The sequence below is a fragment of the Syngnathus scovelli genome, chromosome 14, assembly GCF_024217435.2.
Source record: "Syngnathus scovelli strain Florida chromosome 14, RoL_Ssco_1.2, whole genome shotgun sequence".
In the NCBI taxonomy this organism is placed as follows: domain Eukaryota; kingdom Metazoa; phylum Chordata; class Actinopteri; order Syngnathiformes; family Syngnathidae; genus Syngnathus; species Syngnathus scovelli.
Window position 1 is genome coordinate 14,130,756 of NC_090860.1, and position 23,058 is coordinate 14,153,813.

A 23,058-nucleotide genomic window follows, 5' to 3' on the forward strand; every position below is an offset into this window, starting at 1 on the left:
ACACTATTCAACATATCTGTGCAGAATTTCAATAGCTTATCACACCAAGGGTCCATTTTCCAGCATTTTTTTTTAGTTAACTGAGGTCACAAAGATTTGTATTAATTGTTTCAAATTGCTCAAAATTATCAGACAAAAATCTGAATAAAGCTACATCACAAGGGGTAAAATAAATTAGATAGAAAAGAGTATGTCTACAATTTCTGGAACAAATAGGCTACTGACTAAAATTTGATTTAATACTCACCACGTCATCTCAGCATACACAAAAAAAATGTTTTCCAAATTGGCCAAACAAAGAAGACAGCCATTTTTCAGTGAATGTTTATTTTTATTTGAAATATACAGTTGTTGTTCAAACAGCCTACAAACAATAATTTAAAACGTCATAAAAAAAAGTGAACTTACACAAACACTGGAGTTTTTACACAATGGAGCGACATTAAGACACAAATGCAGGTCAATAGGTTTAACCATTTGCAAGTAAATTATCTTCGGACAAGTTTGACAAGTACCAGGACTGCATAACAATGGCGCACCAATGTATCTGCTATAAAAATGACAATGGTAGAAATGTACACAAATTGTGACCAAATACCCAAAATGGTGGGGGGCCTAAAGAAGAAATGTCTAAAAAGACCCAGTGTGAAATATACACAGATTTCAGCATTATACTTCATTTCCCCTGCTTTGCAGTGGATTTATTTAAGGCAGTCTAAAAGGCAGGAGGTGTTCCATGCGCACAAAAACAATGGATTCTCAAAGATTTACAATCTTAAAATAACTCGGATTTCCAAATTACAATCACAATAGCCTTGTTTGACACTGCAATTGTTGGCATCTTCCCATAAGAAGTAACACTAACGTTCTTGTGTTGAAATGCATGTGCAAATAGCAGGAAGTGAACAAAAAAAAAAAAACTTTTTCACACACGTACACACGTACGTCATGAGAGTATGGATCTGCGGAGCGTTAACCTAGCTGGCCGTCATTTGCGCTACTACAGTCATCTGTGTCAGTGCGAGCCCCCAAAAGCAAACAAGTAGCAAGGCCACGTCCTCAGGTGAGGTGTTTGTGGCTGCCGATGGGCTTTCAGACAATATTGACTTGACAAACACAATGAAGCCGTGCTGCGGAGAATACTTTCACTCCTACTTTTCCGTCACATTGCCATGTCAAAGGGCCACTTCATTCATCATTTACATACACCGGCAATATTTATCTGCTCAAGTTTTTTTTTTTTTTTACTTTACAGCTTTACATTTGGGTTTACAGTACCTCCCTATCGCTTATTGATGGACTCTTCGCAAAGTCTTTTCCATGCAGTCAAAACAAAACACAATCTCAGACAGCTACTCATCAAGGATTTTGGAAAAAAAACAAAACAAAAAAGAGAAAGCGTTTGGCTCAGGTCAAGGAAAAAAAAACAAACATCTGCACTGCAATGGACTTTGGCCTGTGCTCATTTTGATGGAATGGTGCGAGTGAAGCAAACACTCGCGTAGCTCCAGACGACTACCATGCCCAGCATTTCAAATATATTTTAAACACCAATATGGCGTATGCGACTTCTTAATATGTTGAAACATATAGATAATTTATTCGATGTAGAAGAAATGCACTTAAGGAAAAACAGTCGATTTGGAAACACAATACCTGATGAATCTTTTTCTAAATCTCCACAAGAGGTGATGAAGTCTCAAGTCAATATTCATTTAGGCTGTTTCTGTCCCAAATGATAGGGATTTGAATTCATTATAAAAAAAAAAAAAAGAACATTCAAATGAAGGAAAAGAACATTCATTTGGTTTGGAAAGTGATCATTTTCCAAAGTCAACAGTGCAATGGGGTTTTTTGAGTTCACATTAGAAAAGTTTCAACGGCATCAGCGTTCACAACTAAGGTTCTGTATTGTCTTCTTTTGCATATTCCTCAACAAGAGTCTCGTAAGAGCAGCCGTGTTCAAAAACATCACTGGCAAAAACCGAGCCGTCCGACTCGGAACTTTGCTCTTCCTTGGAGACGGTTTCAATGTTTTCATCGCATGTTGTTATAGAAAGTTTTGCTTTGGAATCATCCTCCTCCTCCTCTTCCTCCTCCTCCTCTAGATTATTGCCAAGAAAGTTTTCCTCATCAATGAAAGTAATGTTTGCATTTTGGAATGTGAGAGATTGGTATTCTTTAGAAGCCCATGTCCTTCGAGTCGTTCTCCCACAATGTCCTCCACCTCCACCATCCTGATCCACATCTTTGTCAAGCTGGTTTTCCAATACTTGATCCTGGTCGAGTTCAACATCCCTATCGCCATGTTCCTCTGTTAGCAGCAAACCATTATCAGAGCCCAGGAGGTAGTTTTTGGACTTGGAGAAGGCAACTGTGACACGATCACTGAAGCTATATCTTCTTTTCTGCCGTGGCGAACGGTCTAAGCAGAGAATGGTGTGGCCATTAAAGGTGGTGCTATCACTGCAGCTCTTGGAGCGAGCCATATCTTTGGCTTTGGCTTTTGCCTTGTTGATGGCGTTCCCCGCGCTGGAGTCGAGTTGCTTTTCATTTTTAGTGCCAATCTGCTTGATCAGGTCGTTGTAGCCTTCCTGCTTTTTGGACAGGAATCTGAAGATGTTGACGTCATTGGGGGTGGGCGGCAGACGAGGCGCGGCTTTGTGAGATTCTTTATAGTGCCGCAGCTCGTCCAGGGATAGTTTGCGTAACTTGCGGCGTTTCTTTAGCGCTTTGTGAGCCTCGATCACCATTCGCACTTTCCAGTTGAAGAATAAAGAGAGCCAAGCCAAGCCCAGATAAATCCAAACCTCCACAAAGTAGCGGTATAAAGTGGGATAGTTTTTGGTAGGGTCCACACCTGAAAGGACATAAAAAAAAAAAAAAAAGGTTTAAACCATGTCAAGGTATTGTAAGAAAAACAAACTAATGTAATAAAAGCCCAAAGTCTCAGTGTGATTGAATGTTTTGAACTGTTTAAGCTGACTTGTTTGACAGTTTGAATAAAGGACGATTATGATGAATGGATAATTACAGACCAATTACATGTTTCCGCTTGAAATGGTGAGAACAAAGTTGTCAAACAAAAGTCACAAAGCAGTACAAATAAGCATAATCAAGAGTCCCGACTTTGAAAACCTTGTTAATTATCTATTCAAAATATGAAATCATCATTATAATGGACTCAAACCATTAGCAGCAATATATTGTATCAATTCCCCGATTAATAACAAATAAATCATACCTGCTACCAAGTCACCAAATCCGATCGTAGTTAAGGTGACAAACGAGAAGTACAAGCCTTCAACATAGGTCCAACCCTCCTGGGACATGAACACAAAAGGTGGAAGGACTAAATGAATCAGCAACCCCCAGAGAAGAAAAATAGCCGTGCAGGTAAATTGAGACTTTCGCTGAAATGGAAAGAACAAAACATCTGTTCAAATGGAGATCTTTTGCATTGATATCATCATAATAGAGCAAATATCAAGTTACCAGTGAAAATCCTTTCTTGGTGAGAAAATGACCAATGTGCTTGGCTCGTCCACCAAAGAACTTCCCAAGCTCGCTGATCCAAGTAAGACACAAAGGCACACCAAAGAGCCCATAGAAGATGCAAAACATACGGCCCACTACTGTTTTGGGAGCAATGTTTCCATATCCTTCAAAAACAAAAATAAAAAAGAGTTTTGGGAAATTCCTCAAACCACTGAACAGAACTTGGAGAACATTTTGTTCCAACGATTGAGAAGTAAAAGTAGTTACCTATAGTAGTTATGACTGTGGCAGCAAAAATGACAGCATTTGGCCAGTTCCAGTTGTTGAACGTCTTGTTGCCAGTTATAGTGACTCCTTGGCCGGCAGCATCGGAAACGATCTGGAGACAAACATGACAAAAAGGATGTGAGATAAATACACTTTGTCTGCACGAATCATGGAAAGTGGCTTTAAAAAAAATGACAATAATCAATTTTGGTAGACTTGTATTTTGTGTGTGAGGCTGAAAGCTTATATTTTCTTCTTCACCGCATACATCCTGTAGAAAAAGCTGAAGTTTGAGTCACTAGAGATAAGATGAACTGTTTTGATGGCTTCAAATAATCTTTCCGCTGCGTACAAAGGAGAGTGCACTCCGCACCTTATCAGCTTTCAAATCTAAAGTTGTGCAGAAAGTGCACAAAAAACTGTTAGGTAACTTTGACCATCCTCGAACCCAGAACGTGTTTAGTAAGATCCGCTCAACACAGCATACGCAACGGCTCCGAGCCATGAACAAGTCATGGTGGAGCAACCCGACCTGTGTGATTTTTTTTTTTTTTTCTGACACAACACAATTGAATATTTGCCAACTAAGCATAGTTTGACCTTCTTTCAGTGGGAAGGGCATTGAATGCATGTATTCGTTTCATCTGCCAGATAAAAAAAAGTGCTGAGTTTTAAGAAAGAACTGATTCGCAGGAATACAATGGGGGCAAAGTAGCACCACCTTTCTAATATGGAAGACAGAGGTCAACATGTTCTCAAAATTCATAATATTGTATAAGTTCAGCGACCTTGATCGTCTTAATCAAAAACAAAACAGGGTACCCGATAATAGACAACCTTGCCTCCCTTGGCACAATTTTCTTAGCACAAATTTATTAGTTGTTAATCAAAAGGTAAAGGTATGTATTTACATATTGTTTAAATTGTGTGTAAACATACACAGAGATACAAATTTCTAATAATTAATGAAGGGAATTTCTGTAAATAACTGCTCTTATTTCTGGTAACCCATCCGTGTTACGAGGGCGGGCGACATAAAAATATCAAACAAAGCTCTACATTGATAAACAAAATAGAAAAGTGTGGCTTGAGGTATTGTTATACTAGTTTCCAACAATGAGTGTTTCACTTTGAAAACAAGGTCCTGGCTCAAATAACAAAGAAAGGATTCCTTGATACCACTAAAGAAGTGAAAGCATCACCAAATTGCAGGCTTAGCTAGCTGATGCTGCCATTGTGATAAGCAAAGAACTGTGAAAACCGCAAGACCATTTGTTATCCAGCAGCTGGCAAGCGCTCCATTCCCGAAGATATTTTTCCACTTCTGGGTATGAGCGTGATGCAGCCAAGGAGCAACAGCTGCCTGTAGGCAAGATGAATGAAGTCACAAACTCATGCTCGCTCACATCATTCTGAATTGGAATTTGCAAACACCAAAAAGGACAAGTATCTGTGCTATTGAAAATTGGGCCTTACAAATAAAAATATGAAATGTTTTGAAAATGTCTTAAACATTTGCTGCTGAACAGACATAGGAATATTATTTCCCATTTTGCTTTTTTCTACATTAGAAAGTAAGAACACACCCGCACGTATACCATAAACACATTTGCAAGTGGCTGCTTTAAAGTTCCTTGTAAAATTTCACGAGACCACAAGACTTGTCAAACTAACAGTCGCTGTTCTTACTTGTTGTGGACACCAAGTAAAAAAATGACAGGGAGTCCTTTAATATGCCTTCCAACTTAGGTAGAACCTGCATTTGTAATAGTACTTGTACAGTTTACTATTAATATTCTCATCAAATATTTGAAAATTCAGATTACGCTTATGCTGCGTGACAAAATAAACTTTCATCGACTTGTTCACTGCACGCCATTTGTAATCTCAAAAAGCCGTTTTTCCGGGGCCAACGTTTTTTGCCGTCATTTGTCATGCAGCAGTTGGTGAAGTGACACGTGAGACTTGACAGTATTTTTAGAGTGGTGCGGCTTATTTGGCGTGAACTAGGGTCCGGATCATAGCGTCACTATTTGACCAAACGGAACTCGCTAACAGATGGAAATGAACTGAATAAAATGTCTGTTTCCAAAAGAAGAGAGACACATGACAGAAAAGCAAGGTCAAGGATCAAAGATTCAGTCAGAAACTACTAATGTGTGAAAAAAGAAAGAATGCCATTGAAAGTCACACTTTGCTATTTCAAGCCAGATATGTAGCTTAAACGGCACAGTAGGCACATGACACAGTTCAATCTCGTGCAGAAAACAGTACGCTATTTCATTCACTGTCAAACTTTTAATCTTACCACGGGCCATGTTGGACAAAGATGAGACAGCAACATTGATGAGCACACTTTTCAGATCTCAAACGTGACCAACCAGGCATGTGCCATTCAAGTATTTTTAAAGTCACGTTAAAAAGAGTGTCAAAAGACAAATGTTTAAAAAGTGCAGATTGCATCATCGTAAATGAATCATGAAAGCTTGGTGGGAGAGTCTCAATCATTGCATGCATGATAAACATCTTCCCTTTTCTCTTGATTTCATTTCAATATGAACTGCCCATTATGTTGCTCAAGTATCTCCTCTATGGGGCCATTATGTTGTGGAATTCATGCATGAAGTGAATGGACACTACCCCTATTGTAGATCTCTTGTCATTGTTCAGAAGACACTGCTTTTGGGGTTTGCAGTTCCTTTAACCCCAAAAAACCCCAACTATTTTACTCACTGAATAATTAAAACTAAGGAAATATATGCAAATCATGCTTGAATTCAAAGTTCTTGAAACTGCACCCTGAACCTGATTGCTCACAATTCACGCATGAAGCAGGACGCTTGCATAATGATCATTTATTTGCAAAAGGAAGATAACCAACACCACCCTCACTTTGCTGAACTTTTATGATCGTTTCTTAAGTGTCTGCATTGACGTGACCATAAAAACTAACCATTCGAAGGGACGTGACGTTAATGGTCAACTTGGAGTTAATAAAGGCTAACTTTCTTAATAAATAGTCGTATTGATGAGATCCCACCTGCCTTTGCAACAAGTGCGTGCCAGTGGAAGAAACTAATTTTCATGTCTGGAGTTGTACTGGAAACACACAAAAAAAAAATCGTACTTTTTTTTTCCCCCACAGCAGCTTTAAATTACACTTCCAGAATCTTTATGTGCTTAACGTTCCCATACATTTCAGGCCTTTGCAGGGATTACTCAAGTCCAATGAATGGGGGGAGGTTCATGGGTATATCCTTTTCAGCACCCCAAAAAGGAAAGAAAAAAAAGGGGGATGGGTAAGGTAATAAATCTCCCAAATACTGATGTCGGCCCATATGGGGGACACGTTGAGACATGCTTTCCCTCTGTCTCAAAACTGCAAAGAAACAAGTGTAAAAAAAAATAAATAAAAACAAAACTGAAAAGGAAAAACAATTTCTTATGGTTCAGGAAAAAGCACCCACACCTTGGGGGAAAAAAAAAAAAATCAAGGAAGCGAGCCGCATTATGAGAAAAACACCTGTGGAAGAGGAATGCTACATTTCTAATGCTTTCATTGAAGGGCGGGAGGGAGGGAGGGAGAGGGTGAACCCACAGGCCACTGGTTTAATAGCCCAGCACTTCTGACATTGGCAACTTTGGATATTGCAATAGAACACCATGTTGATGAAATGACACAAGGTTAACTTCCTTTATGCAACCGTGAAAACGCTGACCCGTGCATATAGTATGCTTACAATGTACAAAGTGCACATAGTGACTATCAGCTTTGTAAGTGCCCAACATAAAACATAAAATAAGTATTAGGTTGGCATGGAATGGACATAAGATCACAGATAACAGGAATACGAATAAACAGTTGGCCTTTTTTTTTTCACTCACATTATTATACACACACACATACATATACTACATATATACATACAGGATGTTGGTACGTTGGTGTGAATGCAAACCATCGGGGGGCTGCAAAATTAAGCCTTGCAGTCACAAAAGCAATGACAGCATTGATCCACAAGATGAACTGACATGACTTAACTAAATTCCTCAACATTAGTGAACTCCATTCATGTCTTACGTGTCACAAAAAATGTCTGCTAAATTATTATTCATACCTGCAATATTTTCTCCAAGTCATCTTTTGTCAGACAAGGGAAGTCCTTAAGTAAGTTTTCCTTCTGCCGTTTGTAGTGCTTTGCGGCCAGCTTCCAGTTGGGCTCTTCCAGAACTTGAAAAATAGCTGCCCCAATGGACAGGTAGAAAATAATTGCAGAAGTCAACAATGGGCCCTTATCCACCATACTGGTGTGGAGTGACTCAAAGTGGGGGATGAAAGTAGGGAAGGGGGAGCTTGACAGCAGCGGTAGGAAGAGTGCAGCTCAAGCAGTCATTGTCGGAGAATGTTGGAGTTTTCTTGGTCCACGCAAGCTTTATGGAAGGTCGACGCGCGCCACACTTGACAGCGTTTGTCCTCGCACATAGCCGAAGAGGCAAACATGGGTGGTCAAATATTGTCGCCAGCAGATAAAGTGCAGCCACTCTGCTATTGTTTCCACGTGCAGTCGGAGAAATAGGCTGAAGTCGGAGTGGAGTGGAGGACTTCATAAGATCCGCCCAGAAAGAGAGGAGGGAGAAGGCTGGAGAGCGTCCGCGAGGAGGGGTGGGGGGTGTCGACTTTTGCTTTCGTCTTTTGCCCTTTTTTCTCTCTCTCTCTCTCTTTTTTTTTTTTTTTTTTGCCGGTTTAACCACTACACAGGTGCGCGCCTCACAGTGAGGAGACGCGCAAGAAAGTCATGCGTCAGAAAGTCATGCGTAATTTTAGTCTGAACAGGGGTGGACTAAAGTACTCAAATTATTGAAGTAAAAGTGCAAATACTTTTGCATAAAAGGGGGGTGGGTGTGACTAAAATGTAGTTATACACGAAAAGAAAAAAATGCATGACTTGCTGCAGGGACAGTCTAAGACTTTATGTAAAAAAAAAAAAAAAAAAAAGCATAACGTTGGTTAATGTTCGACGACTGTGATCAATCAAAATTATAGTGCACATCCCTACACGAGCCCACTTCATGCTCTGAAAATATTAAATCAATCATTCCAATATTTGAACTATTTCAGCTTGGCAGCAAGGAGAACAATAATTGCTTGGGCATGAACAATCATACGGTGGACTCTGGCTGTTTATGTCTGGTGCTTATAATAAATGACTCACCAGAGGAACGAAAACATTGATTACACGTCAGTTAAACGTTGGACAGCCACGCACTAGCAATCCTGCTGTGCCCACACCCGTCTCATCCAATCTTGGTAGAGTGGCTTAGATCTTTTTTGGCAAGCAGGACTTACTTGCTATTAGTCAGACTCTGCCCCACTCTGGTATGGTGTACCACAAGGTTCAGTTTTGGGGCCTCTATTGTTTTCATTGTATCTGTTGCCATCTTCTTTTTAAAGTGCTCTATAAAAAAAAAAGCCTAACTGAGTTGGAAACACTTTGCAGTAATCGAGGGTGATGTGACTAAAAACTATAACCACAGTACAGGATTTTATTTAATGTGCTTAAGATGGGAAAACAGTCAGCAAAGTGTGCATAAATATATTATCTTGCACAAAAAGTTCAACAGTTTTGCATGTAACTTGAGTTGACTATCCTCCTAAATGGCATCCCGAGCTACGTATGTTCCTTTATTTCAACTCTGTTCATTGCAGTACACAATCCAGGAAACCACAAACTGCATTTTTCTTCATTAACAAAGGTTTGCAAAAATATTTCACACATTCAAAGTCGCATTTGTGTTTTTACGATTGTACCTTTTGTGGTACCCGGAGAGCTTCCTGAGTATTTTACATGTAAATAACAAAGAGCACATAACACCGAGACAGTTTCAGCAAATCTCCAATGAAACTGTCAAATGTAAACCGGTCTTTAGCTCAAAGTTAGAACCACATGATCATTACTATGAAAAGCCTTCAACATATGCTTGTGGTAAAACTGTGTCTCTGGGAATTCCCGGCATGCAAGACAGCCAGACATTGCATCATGATCTCTGCTATTTGATTTTCCTGAGGCAAACCTCCCCCCCCAACCTTTTTTTTTTTCTTTCATTTGCATCTACACATGTTCTACGTTCAGAGGACAACTGACTTAGAAACTTCTGATATTCTTTGAGAAAACTACACCTCAGTTCTGCTGCATGAAGCTCCTTTCTGATATAACAGATTTGAATTACGGGTTGCATTTGTGGTTTTGCTGTCGGGTTGGAGCGGTATCCCAAAAAATAGATCCGTGCAAGACTGTAGTTTAGTTGTATTCACATTAGACTGGATTGTTTCATTACAATTGTGTACAAACATGTGAACCAACATCTATGACAAGAAAGTGTTGTCTCTTAATAATTAAGAATCGAAACGGGAAGTTGTTATCACCCCTGTGATAGACAATTTGGAAACAACCTGATGCCTCAAAAATAGCAAAAATTGGTTTGCCCCCAAAACAAACAGAATTGGGAATTGTTAGAAACCGTAATCAAGTAACTCGGATCCGAATCAAATTCAAAGTTGTTGAGGTATGTCAGCAATTCATCTCCTCCTGTTCCAAAACGATAGCGAAAGTATCCTTGCATGCTGCCGTCATAAGATCAAGTATTGTCTTGCATGTGACACAGAGCTAAGTCAATTTACAATAATTGAGAATGTATGGTCTGTTCCCATTTGTTTTTTGTTAATGACATCTGATTTTCAAGATTGATGCATTTGGTTTGGGCCCCTGGGGCAGTCAGCATGAGCAGTGCAATCATGCCAACTATCAAAGTAGCCAATTTAAGTCCTTTTGGAATTAATGAGGTGGGGACTTCCAGAGTCAACCAAAATCGGACAACACACCATTCATTATTTCGCTTGGTGACAAAAAGTCTAGAAATTAGATCATATTTATGAAACACTGCTTTATTTACAGTATGTTAATCTGCAAAACAAATACACAATCAATTTCTGAGTATTTTTATTCATTTTGGAGTGTTAAATATTACTTGAAAGTTGTCATTTTAAACAGTATACGTGCTGACAAATTCGGAAATTATTGTAAACTTCAAATAAACTAATTGTAAAGAGGCGGCATCATGAGACATGTCATGCAACCAGTTGTACCAGTACCGGTACAGTTAATGGATGGAGTGGTGGTTTTATTACTTTCTATTTGCATATGTACCTCCTCATTATTGAAATGTTTTGACTGTTAAGAGTGTGTGTTTCCTGTTTTCTTTAGTAATGCCATTCCATTGATTGAGTTATTTTTAACCTCTGTGTGTGGACCATGTGAAAAGACAGAGGAACCGCTTCCTACACCTATTGTTTTGTTTTGTTGTATTGTATTCTTTTTTTCCTTTACGCGAAGGAAACCTGCAATCTGTTAAATGGCTTTTGTTGTGATGTTTTCATGTCACCAGAAGCTGAGCAGGCTGATGGGTCCCCTGACTGGGCCGGCGGGTGGGAGGTTCTCTTCCCGTCTTCGGCGGCGGACACTTGAATTTAACTTACTAACATTTTCACTTCATTGGAGCTGTGAAGAGCTCACTGGGAACTCAAGTCACTGCTCAGAGGTTAAGGCAAAAAACCCAACAACAATAAATCTGAATCTTGTTTGTGTGACTTATGAGTAAACCAAAACTGAGTTCTTCAGTTCAAGGCTAAAGGTTGTAATAAAACATTAACTTTGGGAGGAAATTCCAACAGATTTACTACAAAACCAAGTTAAAACTTATCCTACAACAATGTGCATTTGAAAGAACCTGCATTCATTTATTTTTTTTCAGGCAATGGAACAAATAACTCATTTCGACTACTTAGACCTAAGCAAGTTGACGGAACACACTTCATCATATTACTCAGACATGGATGCAGTTTAGTTTTTTTCTCAACTTTTACTACACTTTTTTACTTCCTAAAATATGTTCACCATTTTGCAACATGAATCTTTCATCTGACAGCAGTCACTGGTTTCATTTGATGGCTTTGCCCTTTACCCTGGGATAACACGAGCATGTGATCTTTCAGCCTGAGGAGCACATCCTGCAGGGCTGGTGAAGTAACGGTCATGTAATTTTTTTTCCCTCTTTCTTCTTCTTTTTTTTTTTTTTTTTAATGTAAGTAGGTGTGCCCCACAAAAAAACAAAACAAAAACAATTGGGCTCCAGGTTAAAAGGATGTCATGCGAACCAATTCTGCTTGTGCCTATTACCTTTTTGTGAATATTACATAAGAACCTGCACGATGATGTGAGGTAATTTTATAATCCGCAGTGCATGATTGTATGGAAAGGATTTTTTTTTTTTTTGTACGATGTCTTATATGACATCATTCTGAATGTCAGTTCAAAATCATGTGGGCAATTAAAGTCAGAAGCCTTTTCCCCACAATTTAAATCATTTGTAGCTCTATAGTTTTTTTCATCTGTGTTTCATAATTGGACTTTTTACCAATCAGTCAGCTATTATACTCTCGAGTGACTGACCTATAAACATACTCACATTTCACTCAATAAAAAACAGATATGGACAGACTAAACACACAGTCTACATGTCTACACACCAAACGCCCCTGAAGTGGCACTAAATACTTGTCGGCGCCTAGACAATCTTCAAATGGGCAAACAAAGTCTTTCCACAGATACGTATTTTGGAATTTATGGTTGTTGCCCAACTAGACAAGTCAAGGTCACTTTAGGTTCTGCAACTTGAGAGACAGTATTGCAATTTGCACGTGGGGATGCAGCATTTTTCTTGCCCGAAATGGAAAGGCCAAATTGCCAAAACAAACCACTGCATGACAAACGGCATGACAGCCTAGAGCAGAAGCTGCACCACCACACTGGATAAAAACAACAGCTTTCAGTGTGCTACGAAAACACTACAGACATTGTTGACCTACATCTTCGTTCATTAGAATGCACTCATTGTGTGTCTATGTGTGTGTGTGTGGTGAGAGGATGGATGGACGGATGGATAGATGGATGGATGGACGGACTCTTTACTTGAGAAAACAAATATCTGCTACGTCCAACCAGTCAACATGTTTTGTGGTCTTGGAGAAAGCGTTTGACCATGGGAGTGATCTTGGACTTGCTTTTGGGTACTCCCGTTTCCTCCCACATTCCAAAACCATGCATAGTAGGCTGACTGACCACCCCAAATTGTCCGTAGGAGTGATTGCGAGTGTGAACGCGTGCGTGTCTATGTGTGCGTCGGTGACACATGCTGAACAGGGTCAAAGTCATTTTGACACCTCAGCCAGACAAGCGTCTTCGAATAATTAGCAGACTGGAAATGCTGTAATTACGGCAATTAAGTTTTCAAATGTTCGCATTGTTGCTTGTGAAATCATTTTTCATGCTATGGATTATTATTCCAGTTTTAGATCGTATTATAGTTGCACAAACAGAACAACAAAGTTGTACCGCATCTCAAGCACAACAAGGACAATGACATTTGCTTTTCAATGAAATGATCAGAGTACATCCACATCCAAAACTCTGAAAAAAATGAAATAAGGAATATCAACAAGCTGATTTACGACCAACCTAATTAATGTTATGTTATGTCACCATCCCGCAATATTGTGTAAGCATTTGTTCTGAAGCACCGCCGTGTCGTTTTTACACCAGTTGCGTCACGAGCACATACTGTAAAGCTATGTTAATAGGTCGTGGCCATTTCCCATATTCCTGTTAAATCGACTTACGGAAGTATGACACATATTTGTACCCATCATTCAGTTCAGTAGTAAGACGGACAGTGACTTGTCCCTAACGCCGTGGCTTTGACCTCTCCGTGTGCACAACCACACACGTGTGCGATGTCAGAGGTGACCGGGGAGTGTTGTGCATCTGCAGAGACGCAAATTATTTCATTACGACCTTTGAGCTACTGTTTGGCCAATGTCCTTTTCTTGCACTTAACGTCCGTTTGGGTGTGTTTTGTACATAACAGTCGCATGCTGACGTTAACATAAACACAGATGGGTAGCCTCACGACAAACACGCTGGTCAACACATGACTCAGCGCGTGTGCGTGTTTTATTGTCAGTGTTTAAAAAAGCCTCATTTGAACGTCTAAACTTGCAGGAAACGGGAAAACAAGTGTCAGAAGTTCACTGCGAGACTAAACCAATTAGGCACAAGATCTTGAAATAAAATTTAGCAGCCCTGCTTACACGGTATTTGCAGAATTCAAGGAGAAATGCTTATTTATAAACGCTACACCACATCAAGATGAGGAAAAGAAAATTAGAAGCATAAACAGGTAGGCGTTGCCCGGGGGCTTAAGATTCAGGAGACGCTAAGGGTCTTTGTCAAACGCTGGCTGAGGAGCGTTTAGTTCATCACACGTTTCATTTACAGGAAACAAGAAAAGATCGTGTTTGACCTCCGATTTGATTTTTCGCACGTCTCTGGCTAAAAGCCTTTTTCTTCAATGTAGCCTCCAGCCGTCACGCTCCTCTGTGGATGTACGCCTTTGTGGTATCACACGTGCCACTCCGCCAGCTCAGCAGCGGCCTGATTGCACTCATCAGCTGATGGAAGTAAAAAAAAACAGGTTGGACAAGAGTCAGTGGAGGTGAAGAACACTCATTTGGTGCACAGTATTGCAGGGAATGAGAGTGAGGTGGCAAATAATGTGCACAAATGTTTTGCTGTCTTATTGGTTCACGGAGGGCCAATGATTGTGCTTGGAAAGGCACACGCTTAGGGCAAACAGATTCGTCTGCAAATATGAAAGAGGGGGGAAAACTAGCTTCAAGAATTGAGCTAAATGTGTCTAAAATGCTGTGTTTGTCTCTTGAATGGCTTCCATGGAAGTTTTTTTGTCGTTGTTGCCTTGGAGGCATTTACTATAACTCAAGGAAGGAATAACCAGCCTGGTAACCTGTTAACTGTCACCTGCAGTGCATTAAAATTTTCATGAGTGATTCATGAGACAGACTCATTCCTTTTTTGTTCTTAACAAGCAGGACTGAAAAAGAAAAAGTGATCTCCAAACCCTAACCTCACATTCACCACTTCAAAATACACATTTAAGCAATACGTATACCTTGGCTGGAGTAACAGTTTTTTTTAAGGCTCGCTTCATCTTTTTTTTTTTGGGAACAGGTGGAATCAAATCAATAGAACCATGAAAGTTGCTGTCTTACCTCAAGGGTGGAAAAAGTTGGACTTTCCAGTGCAGCGTGCTCCTCTATCCCACACAAAACATTTTCATTCAGCGTTTACGAAAACATAAAAGCAAAAAACAAGCCCTCAATAGAGGCTTTTAAGACTTCAAATGACCTTGGCCCTAGGACTGACACGTGAATGCTGAGGACATGATGCCACAAACTTAAAATACCCAAAGCACGTTGGTTAATATACTAGTTGCAAACCAGCTGTTATATGAAACCTTTGAGACTTCAAAAGGACAACATGTGAATTTGGAGATGCTGCCACAGACTCATAGTACACAATGAATGGACACATCTAGTCATGAGTCACTTTAGGAAAATTTTCATCTTTTCCCAAACTTTCCATCACTTTTGCATAGTTGAAACTTTGCATCAGCAGTCCAGCTTCTGCCAGAATTTTTTGAGGCTCTTTTTAGTATATTCCAGCCAGCCCTTGCTTTTTTTCTCGCTAATGAGTAGTTTGCAGCCACTGTGCTTTTGGCCATGAAATATTATTCTAACAATAGACAGTGAAACCTCAACTTCACCTCGGCACTCCAGAATTTGTGTCATTAACATTCCTTATAGTGGAATAATCTACCTACCGCTTATTTCCTGTGTAACGTTATGAACATTTTTATGGAATTTTTATTTTTTGTAAACTAAAAGTTAGGTCTCAGCAGACAGGGCCTATCACTCGTGACTGAAATGTGGAAATGAAAAGCACCATTCCCATTACGCATAATGAGTCTTCACTGAACCATGGCAAAACATGCATGTTTGTTTGGTTTTTTTTTTTTTCCTTGTGCAATGGTTGCAACCCAGTCACTTTCACTCCCCATAGCTTCCCATAACCAAGCAAAGGAGGGGAGACACAGAACTATGCCTTTTCTGTCCTCCTCCACTGTTGGGAATTTTGCACACATTATTCTCTCCCTCTTGCACGACTCTATATTTGTGGCCTTTGGCATCTTGTCATTTTCCATTCTGTCGCTCCTTCTGCCCGCCATCTGCCTTTAACATTGCTCCTCCTCGCTGACTTTCTATGAGATAAACAAAACGATGAGTTTGTACATTGAAAGGCCCACTGTGACCTTTTGGAGCATCCAGATCTTTTATTTCCCCCATGTGGGAAAAGTACACTTACTCTTTCAATCCAGAAAAGTAAGCGGTGTGTTGAATGTGGATTTTAATGCATTTAAACTCAGCCGAGTGAAAAAGTGCTTTTGCAATACAATTGCAAAAGGGAAAAACAATAACAAGAAGGCTGACGCTCCAGTTTCGGTTCCCTTAGGTGCTGTTTGTATAATACCACCACTTAGTGGAGGGAGAGCTTATTACAGCACAGAAAAAGATCTGGATCCAAGGCCTCAACTGATGTTGAAATTTATGCAACATGTCAAAACGATAAGGTTAAATTAGTGAAATATTTTCATAAAATTGTGTTGATAAACACAATTCTTAGGTCACTTACATCATGTCCATATGAATAAGTAAGTCCACTTGCTTGGTACTTTACTGAGTTGAAGGCGGCTGCTTGAGCTCATCTTCCCCTTCCGGCTGTGTGTCGTGGTTCTCCCGTTCCTCCTGCTTGCAACCCCCCCACCGCAGTTTGACATACCTGTTGAACCTCTCCAGGATGTCAATGCAGTGGTTAATGACAAGCGCCAACCAGGCCAGGCCGAAGAATATCCAAGAGGCCATGAGGACGTTGTACCACTCGGGGTACACTTTGTCCGGGTTACTATCTGCAAAGAAAGAAACATCTGAATATAAAGATGGCGGCAGTAAAACCTGACGAGCAATGACTGAGATGTACCAGCCACAAAGTCTCCAAATCCAATGGTGCTCAGGGTGATGAAGCAGTAGTAGATGGCCTGTGAGTAGGACCAACCTTCATGAAGCTGGAATACTAGCATGGGAACAATGAAGAAGAGGACGGCTCCGGACAGGTAGGACACCGAGTGGACGAAGAAGCGCGAACACCTCTGAGCGGAAAAAAAAAAAGGAGGTGAGGCGTCACCAAACGGATCATGAAAGAGCTCCTCACCCGTCGGCCAGTTTTGCCCTCAAGGAAGTCGCAGATGTTTTGCTCAAGGACGAGCATGTACTTGCCCACCCTGTTGAGCACCACCACATTGAGGGGGATGCCAAAAAGGGCGAAGAACACACAGAAGATCTGACCACTGGTGGATCTGGGACTCATGTTTCCGTAACCTGCAAATAATCAACTTGAAAACAGTTTGCGTGTTTTGAATCCTACAAACCAACTGACCTATTGTTGTGACCACAGTGGCGGCAAAAACAGCGGAGCTTTTGAATTTCCAAAATCCATCTGCGGTGCTGTTGCTTTTCAAACTCAGGCCCACTTTGGATGCATCTTGAATAACCTGGTGTTTGAGAACAACAGCGGAAAAAACAAAATGCCTGCAGACACAGCATGTTCTTGACGTGCATGTTAGGGTCAAGATACTTCTCTGAACTCAGTAATCAGTGACTTACATAACACTCATCGTCAATGTGTGAATTATAATCAGGACGAGCTTCTGATTTAGAACTTTAACAATGACGCAATACAACCTCCTCTATTCTTTTGAAAACAGTAGCTTAGTGTACTACAAAAGATTTTGTTCCGGGGCTTTGACTTGTGTAGGCCTATTTAGTTTTCTGATAACAGCAGCCGACTTTTTACTTGCGCATGAACAATGTAGCCACAGTGATGCGTCTTTAAGTGTCTCAAGAAAAGACATTTTTGGGGGGTGAATTTAACCTCATAGGTATTGCTAGACAAGTTTCCCCAAATAAGATGTGGATTCCGCAAATGATAGGAAGTGGATATTAAAATGTCACTATGAAAGATGTCTTTAACTTGGCAACTTGTCTTAGTTTGGCCACTACTGTGAAGGAAAACTGAAAATTGAGAGTAAAACCGTGACATGCAGTTATTCTAGCTGTCATCGTCACCAAAGCAAAATTTCCTTTGGCGAGGATGTGCGGTAAATAAAACGCACGGATGTGGTGCGCATTTGGAAGTGAATGATGGTTCAAATGTGGCCCAAGGGCCCAACTGTGAACAGGACACGGTCAGAGCTTTTGGGCCTATCACTTTTTAGTGTCACATGCTGTAAATAATAACTGAGCAGCAATCTAGAGAAATTGCGATAATGACATACCCATTGCAAATGAATATGATGCCGCATTAAAATTAAACTCTTTCACAGGCTCACTGGAGCGCATTAAATAAAGCAGCTGTAGAATCAGAGCAAAAAAAAAATGTTTTGCATAGCTACAGCCTAAGAGAACATCTGCTGAAGTATTTTAACAGGAGACATGCAGTCTGAAAGCAAATTGTATAAACAGTAAAAAAAAAAAAAAGCAAAGCGGTCAGATGGAAATCAGGTGGTCATGGTCGTCCATTTAAAGCCACGTGGTGATAAACTAGTCTGAGTAGGATCCTTCAAATATTTGCGGGCGTTACTTGCCTTGTCTTCTTATTCGGAATGATTCCAGCAGTTCTCACATGATCCTCAACAATTTGTCTATTTTAGTTGATTCTATGTGCGCTCATCCAACTATTCCCTCCACCGTATATCATATATACGGTATTCCCAGACCTATGACGCAATGTTCACATGCACCCCATTAGCCATGTTCCTTACCTGAACCACCTCTTCAAGACCGCCTCGGTCCAGACATGGGTACGTCAACAGCAGCTTCTGTTTGTTTACCAATAAGAGACCGATGTCCTTCTCCCCGAGATCGCCCTCCAACTTCCAAAATACCACCCCTCCAATGAGCACGTAGATGACATAAAGCACCCCTAACAGAAGGATGGAAGGCACTCGGGCCAAACTGAACATTTCTTTTATTCCCATCTGGGTTCCCTGGGCATGAAACTCCAGATAGCCTGTGGACAACAAGGCATGAGACTTGCCTGCATAAATGTAAAGGCAAATCAAACTCCACCTGTGCTGCAATCACAACAGAGTTCTGTCATGCAAATTTGGAGCAAGACGCAGACCTGACAAAAGTCAACTCCAGACCACAAAGTGAGCCTAGCGTCCATTTTATAACCAAACTCTAAAATAAGACAGCTCAAAGCCACTTTCCTCCTTTTTTTTTTGTCCCGGGGCCACTTCTGCATGTAATGTGCTCTCAGGCTACCTCACATCCTGATTAATGTGTTTGCTTTAGATAGCCCAAACACGCTCTATTCACTGGAGTTTTCCGTCAGCACACAAACACAGATGTTGACTCATGTTAATGCGTATACACAGTGGATATACAAAGTCGACACTGTTCAAATGCCAGGCTTTTGTGCCATAAAAAAAGAAGATTGAGATCAATCATTCGGAATTCGAGCCGCACCATTAATGCGACATATAACCTGTACAACTCAAATCTTTTCCGCTTGGTTGGATGGGTGATTGGATGGATCAAACTTGTAAGAATTTATTTTTTCAAGTCTATCGAGTTCCTACAATAAACAGTACATACAGGAAGAATGGAAGGTAAACACTTTCAGTCTATCAGAATAATGACACAATTCACATATCAATTTCAAACCTCCTTAGACTCAAATGTTTGTAGTGTGTGATGGATGACTCCGTATGGCTTATTGAGGTAGACTTGTGAAACAGTAGCATTTTGCTCGCCTAAGCAAAACTGGATGTACAATATTCAAGTGGACAATGATTTTCGGTGGTGACAGCAGCAATGCATGCTACATAAAAAGTCCGGCATGTAAAATGAATTACCCTCTAGGGGTAAAATAAAACGCATACTTCAAATCCACGACATTACATATGAATATTCCAACCTATCTCGATCCGACATGTTATCAGATCTTTGAGGCGTCTTCCAGTTTGTTGGATGACACATTGTCTTCCTCTTGTTGTTTCTTAAAGCTTGGATGAGTCAAGCTGATCACATGTGCCATGATTCTTGATCCCATGCTGAGGATAAGAGCCAGCCAGGCCAAGGCAAAGATGATCCATATGCCCGCCAGGCTACGGTACAGAGAGATGTACTCCTTGCCTGGATCGGTCCCTGGACGAGTAGACATACTTTTATTGAAGAGTTCCTGGAACTCACTAACTCCAAGTCAAATAATGAAACCCTCAACAAACAATATGTGTTTGTGAGTTTGACCATTTTATGCTTGCTTATCTTGATGGCACACTGGCTTTTAATAACACTAGTGTCTATGTGTGTCATTGGCATGGCAACTGTCAACACTACAAAATATGTAGAATGTAATATTCATCATAGTTGTAGTATCAGTAATAATGTCTTTAGTTTGAGACTCAAACTGCCTACTTTGTGCAGACAGAGAGAACCCTGGAGACGACATTAGCACGTTTTATTTTTTGCTGTGATTTATAATCCAATCAGTCCTGATTTAGTTCACACTAGATTTCAAGGGCGCAACAGGTAAGCTCGATTAAAATTTTCCGAGAAGGTCCAGTGAGATTTGAACAACAATGGATGAGAACGCTGAGTGTGTTTTGGAAAACCTTACCCATAGCTCCTCATGTTTTATGCAAACATTGAATGTATGCTTCTTTTGCACTTTCTACTCACCCACAACATAATCTCCAAAGCCAATGGTGCTGAGGGTAATGAAAGCAAAGTAAAAGCCTTCGCCAAATGTCCAGCCTTCCACGTAACTGAACAGCAGGGGAGGAATGACCAGGAACAGCAGACTACCAGTGATGAAGAAGGAGCTCACTGCCAACGCCTCAACAGTTTGCTACAGAGGTGCACAGCAAAGCCATACTTGAACGTTTCACCATCAGACATGACACTCAAGGATGTCTTTTTTTTTTTTTTTCTTACCTTGTGTGGGACTACAGAGACCATGCCTTTCTCCAGATGCCCCAAGTGAATGGTGAGACACTTTCCCAGCTGTTTGAGGAAGGCCAAGTTGAGCGGGATGCCGCACAGCGCATAAAAAACACAGAACACCTGACCGGACACAGTGCTGGGAGAAAGGTTGCCATAACCTGTCAATCAAGGGAGGAATTGTTATTCAGCACAGGTCGGAATTCAACCAATTCTCCAACGAGGATCTCTCACCTATAGTTGTGACCACAGTGCCGGCAAAAAAGAAGGCGCTGCTGAAATCCCAATTACTGGGGTTAGTCGAATTGCCAGAGGGATTCACGCCCCTCTCCCAGGCTTCTAAAATCACCTGTGAATCAATTCACACATTTTTTTTTAATCAGAAGAAGAAATTGCAGTTTCCTTATAAATTCCATGTCAAGATGGAGGATTATAATTAGTTAAATGAATTGATTCATATTCATGGCATCATATTAATAAATGGATGTGCTTGCGCCTTGATCAAATACACCAAAATCGCATTAGACCACCTTGCGCTGAAAAATAAATGGAAGGGATAAATCAGATTTCCAAAATCTATTTAGTTCTACGAACAAGTACAAGACAAACACAGTAAAACCCTGACAGGAGTGATCGATTGTTGATTTATTAGGTCGGCCAGTCAACCGCTAAGTATTTTATTAGCCTGTACTTCACCCTTTAATGATATTGATGTTTTGCTTTTTTTAACCATGACAAATTTACTCAACGATTAAAACAGACTTGTGTCTACAAGCTGTTGACAGGCTTACAGCTCGCTCCATGAAGCTGTCTGTTTTTCATCACACTTTTGCTCCGCAGCAGATTAACAAGACAGTTAGAAAATACAAGCCAAACCTGAACAAACTTCTCCAAAGCCGGTCCATCCAGGCAGGTGTAATTTGCCAAGAAATTCAACTTCTCCAGTTGGAAGTGGTTCCGATTGTTGCTCTCGGCCTCTCGTTCCAGAATCTGGAAAATGATGGCTCCAAACAGCAAGTAGGTGAGGTGGGCCAGAGCCAAAAGTACCGTCCAGCTCACTTTGACACGCACCAGCTGAATCCTCGCCATCGAAAAATTTCCCCTAAGCCACAACGGACGTGCAGGCTGGTGATCGGATCGAGACTTAAAAACATTAAAGGCCTTACGTAGACAGCAAAGCTCAGCAGCATCTTTGGACATATCCCATGGAGAGTGCTGCCATGATTGTAAAAACCAAAACAAAAAGTATATTCTTAGTACCTGTTCTTTAGTAAAGCTGCATCTCGTGACCAGTGGATTGCCCTCCAACGCTCGAGCATCCCTACTCACTGCTCCTCCTCTGATTGGCCAGAAAAGCCCAGTATCTGCTCGGACATGATTTATGTGTCGCTCGGGTGATGACTAAACACCTCTTCTCCATTAGGGCGACATCTGGACACACACACAGACAACCGTTTCAACCGTTTCTACTAATAAGGAAGCATCTCGTCTGTAGAACAAAAGTTAATATTTCACCTGACTGCTGCTAGAGTTGCGCGCTGTAAGGACACAGACAAGTCGAGTGGAAACCCAGACATCATATAAATCCACCACAAATGATTTAACACCCTAGTGGAAATTGTCAAAATAATACAGACTGCCAGTTTGACACGTGTCAAAGGGGAGTCATTTGAAATATCATTAAGTCTGAAAGCTTCAGTTTTTTTTTCTTTTTTTTTTTTTTTTGGGGGGGGGGGGGCTACCCAGATGCCTGCATGACCAATCCTCCAACGGTTTTACCAGATTGAGAAGGGTTGATATTTTGGACTCAGTCGTACTTAACCGCAAGCCATAAAGCGATGAGTTGAAAGATGCTTCAAGATGGATTTCTTTAAAACGCATAAAACAAGTCAGCTATGAATAAATGCGAGTCTTCAGTTGAAATAAACACACGTCATGACTTGAAGAAGACTCGGTCGTTCTTGGAGGCAACTCTAACACCCTGATGCAAATTGTGCAGCTGCTTCATCTGTCAAACAAATCAATGCAAAGGCATACAAACAAAAGTGCTCCCACTTGGTTGTTCTCTGTTTGGGGGTGAGGGGGCGGTCTTGCCTTGATTTTGATGACCCGCAGATGCTGACAGAAGCAATGAATCAGTCAGGAGCTTTCAGGCAACCGGATGGGATGAATCTGTGGGATGGACTTTGCATTCATGGAGTCAAGTCAAAGGATAAATAGCACAACCGGGTCTTGTTCATACCTGTCAGTCGGCTCAGAGC

At 40.7% G+C, this 23,058-nt stretch overlaps 3 protein-coding genes across 6 annotated transcripts; all 3 read right to left on the bottom strand.

The window, feature by feature from the left end:
• Positions 1–310: 310 nt before the first annotated feature.
• Positions 311–8,408, bottom strand: kcnk5a (potassium channel, subfamily K, member 5a). The gene is made up of 5 exons (XM_049740554.2): positions 7,884–8,408; positions 3,766–3,877; positions 3,496–3,662; positions 3,245–3,413; positions 311–2,860 (listed from the first exon to the last, which is right to left on the bottom strand). Exons 1-5 carry the CDS (start codon positions 8,067–8,069, stop codon positions 1,899–1,901), a joined length of 1,596 nt encoding a protein of 531 aa, XP_049596511.1. The 5' UTR covers positions 8,070–8,408; the 3' UTR covers positions 311–1,898.
• A 7,671-nt stretch (positions 8,409–16,079) lies between these two features.
• Positions 16,080–19,253, bottom strand: kcnk17 (potassium channel, subfamily K, member 17). Its single transcript, XM_068653005.1, has 5 exons — positions 18,613–19,253; positions 17,229–17,343; positions 17,004–17,170; positions 16,773–16,941; positions 16,080–16,701 (listed from the first exon to the last, which is right to left on the bottom strand). The coding sequence occupies exons 1-5, from the start codon at positions 18,826–18,828 to the stop codon at positions 16,469–16,471; spliced, it is 900 nt and encodes a 299-aa protein (XP_068509106.1). The 5' UTR covers positions 18,829–19,253; the 3' UTR covers positions 16,080–16,468.
• A 136-nt stretch (positions 19,254–19,389) lies between these two features.
• LOC125980926 (potassium channel subfamily K member 16-like) lies at positions 19,390–23,046 on the bottom strand. Of its 4 annotated transcripts, XM_068653004.1 has the most exons (8): positions 22,892–23,046; positions 22,058–22,228; positions 21,869–21,899; positions 21,674–21,787; positions 21,032–21,146; positions 20,792–20,958; positions 20,537–20,705; positions 19,390–20,002 (listed from the first exon to the last, which is right to left on the bottom strand). In XM_068653004.1, exons 2-8 carry the CDS (start codon positions 22,114–22,116, stop codon positions 19,794–19,796), a joined length of 864 nt encoding a protein of 287 aa, XP_068509105.1. In that variant the 5' UTR covers positions 22,117–22,228; positions 22,892–23,046; the 3' UTR covers positions 19,390–19,793. The 4 variants fall into 4 exon arrangements, with proteins under 4 accessions (XP_068509105.1, XP_068509103.1, XP_068509104.1 ...); XM_068653002.1 differs by having other exon boundaries at positions 21,674–21,899; XM_068653003.1 differs by having other exon boundaries at positions 21,869–22,228.
• Positions 23,047–23,058: the final 12 nt, after the last annotated feature.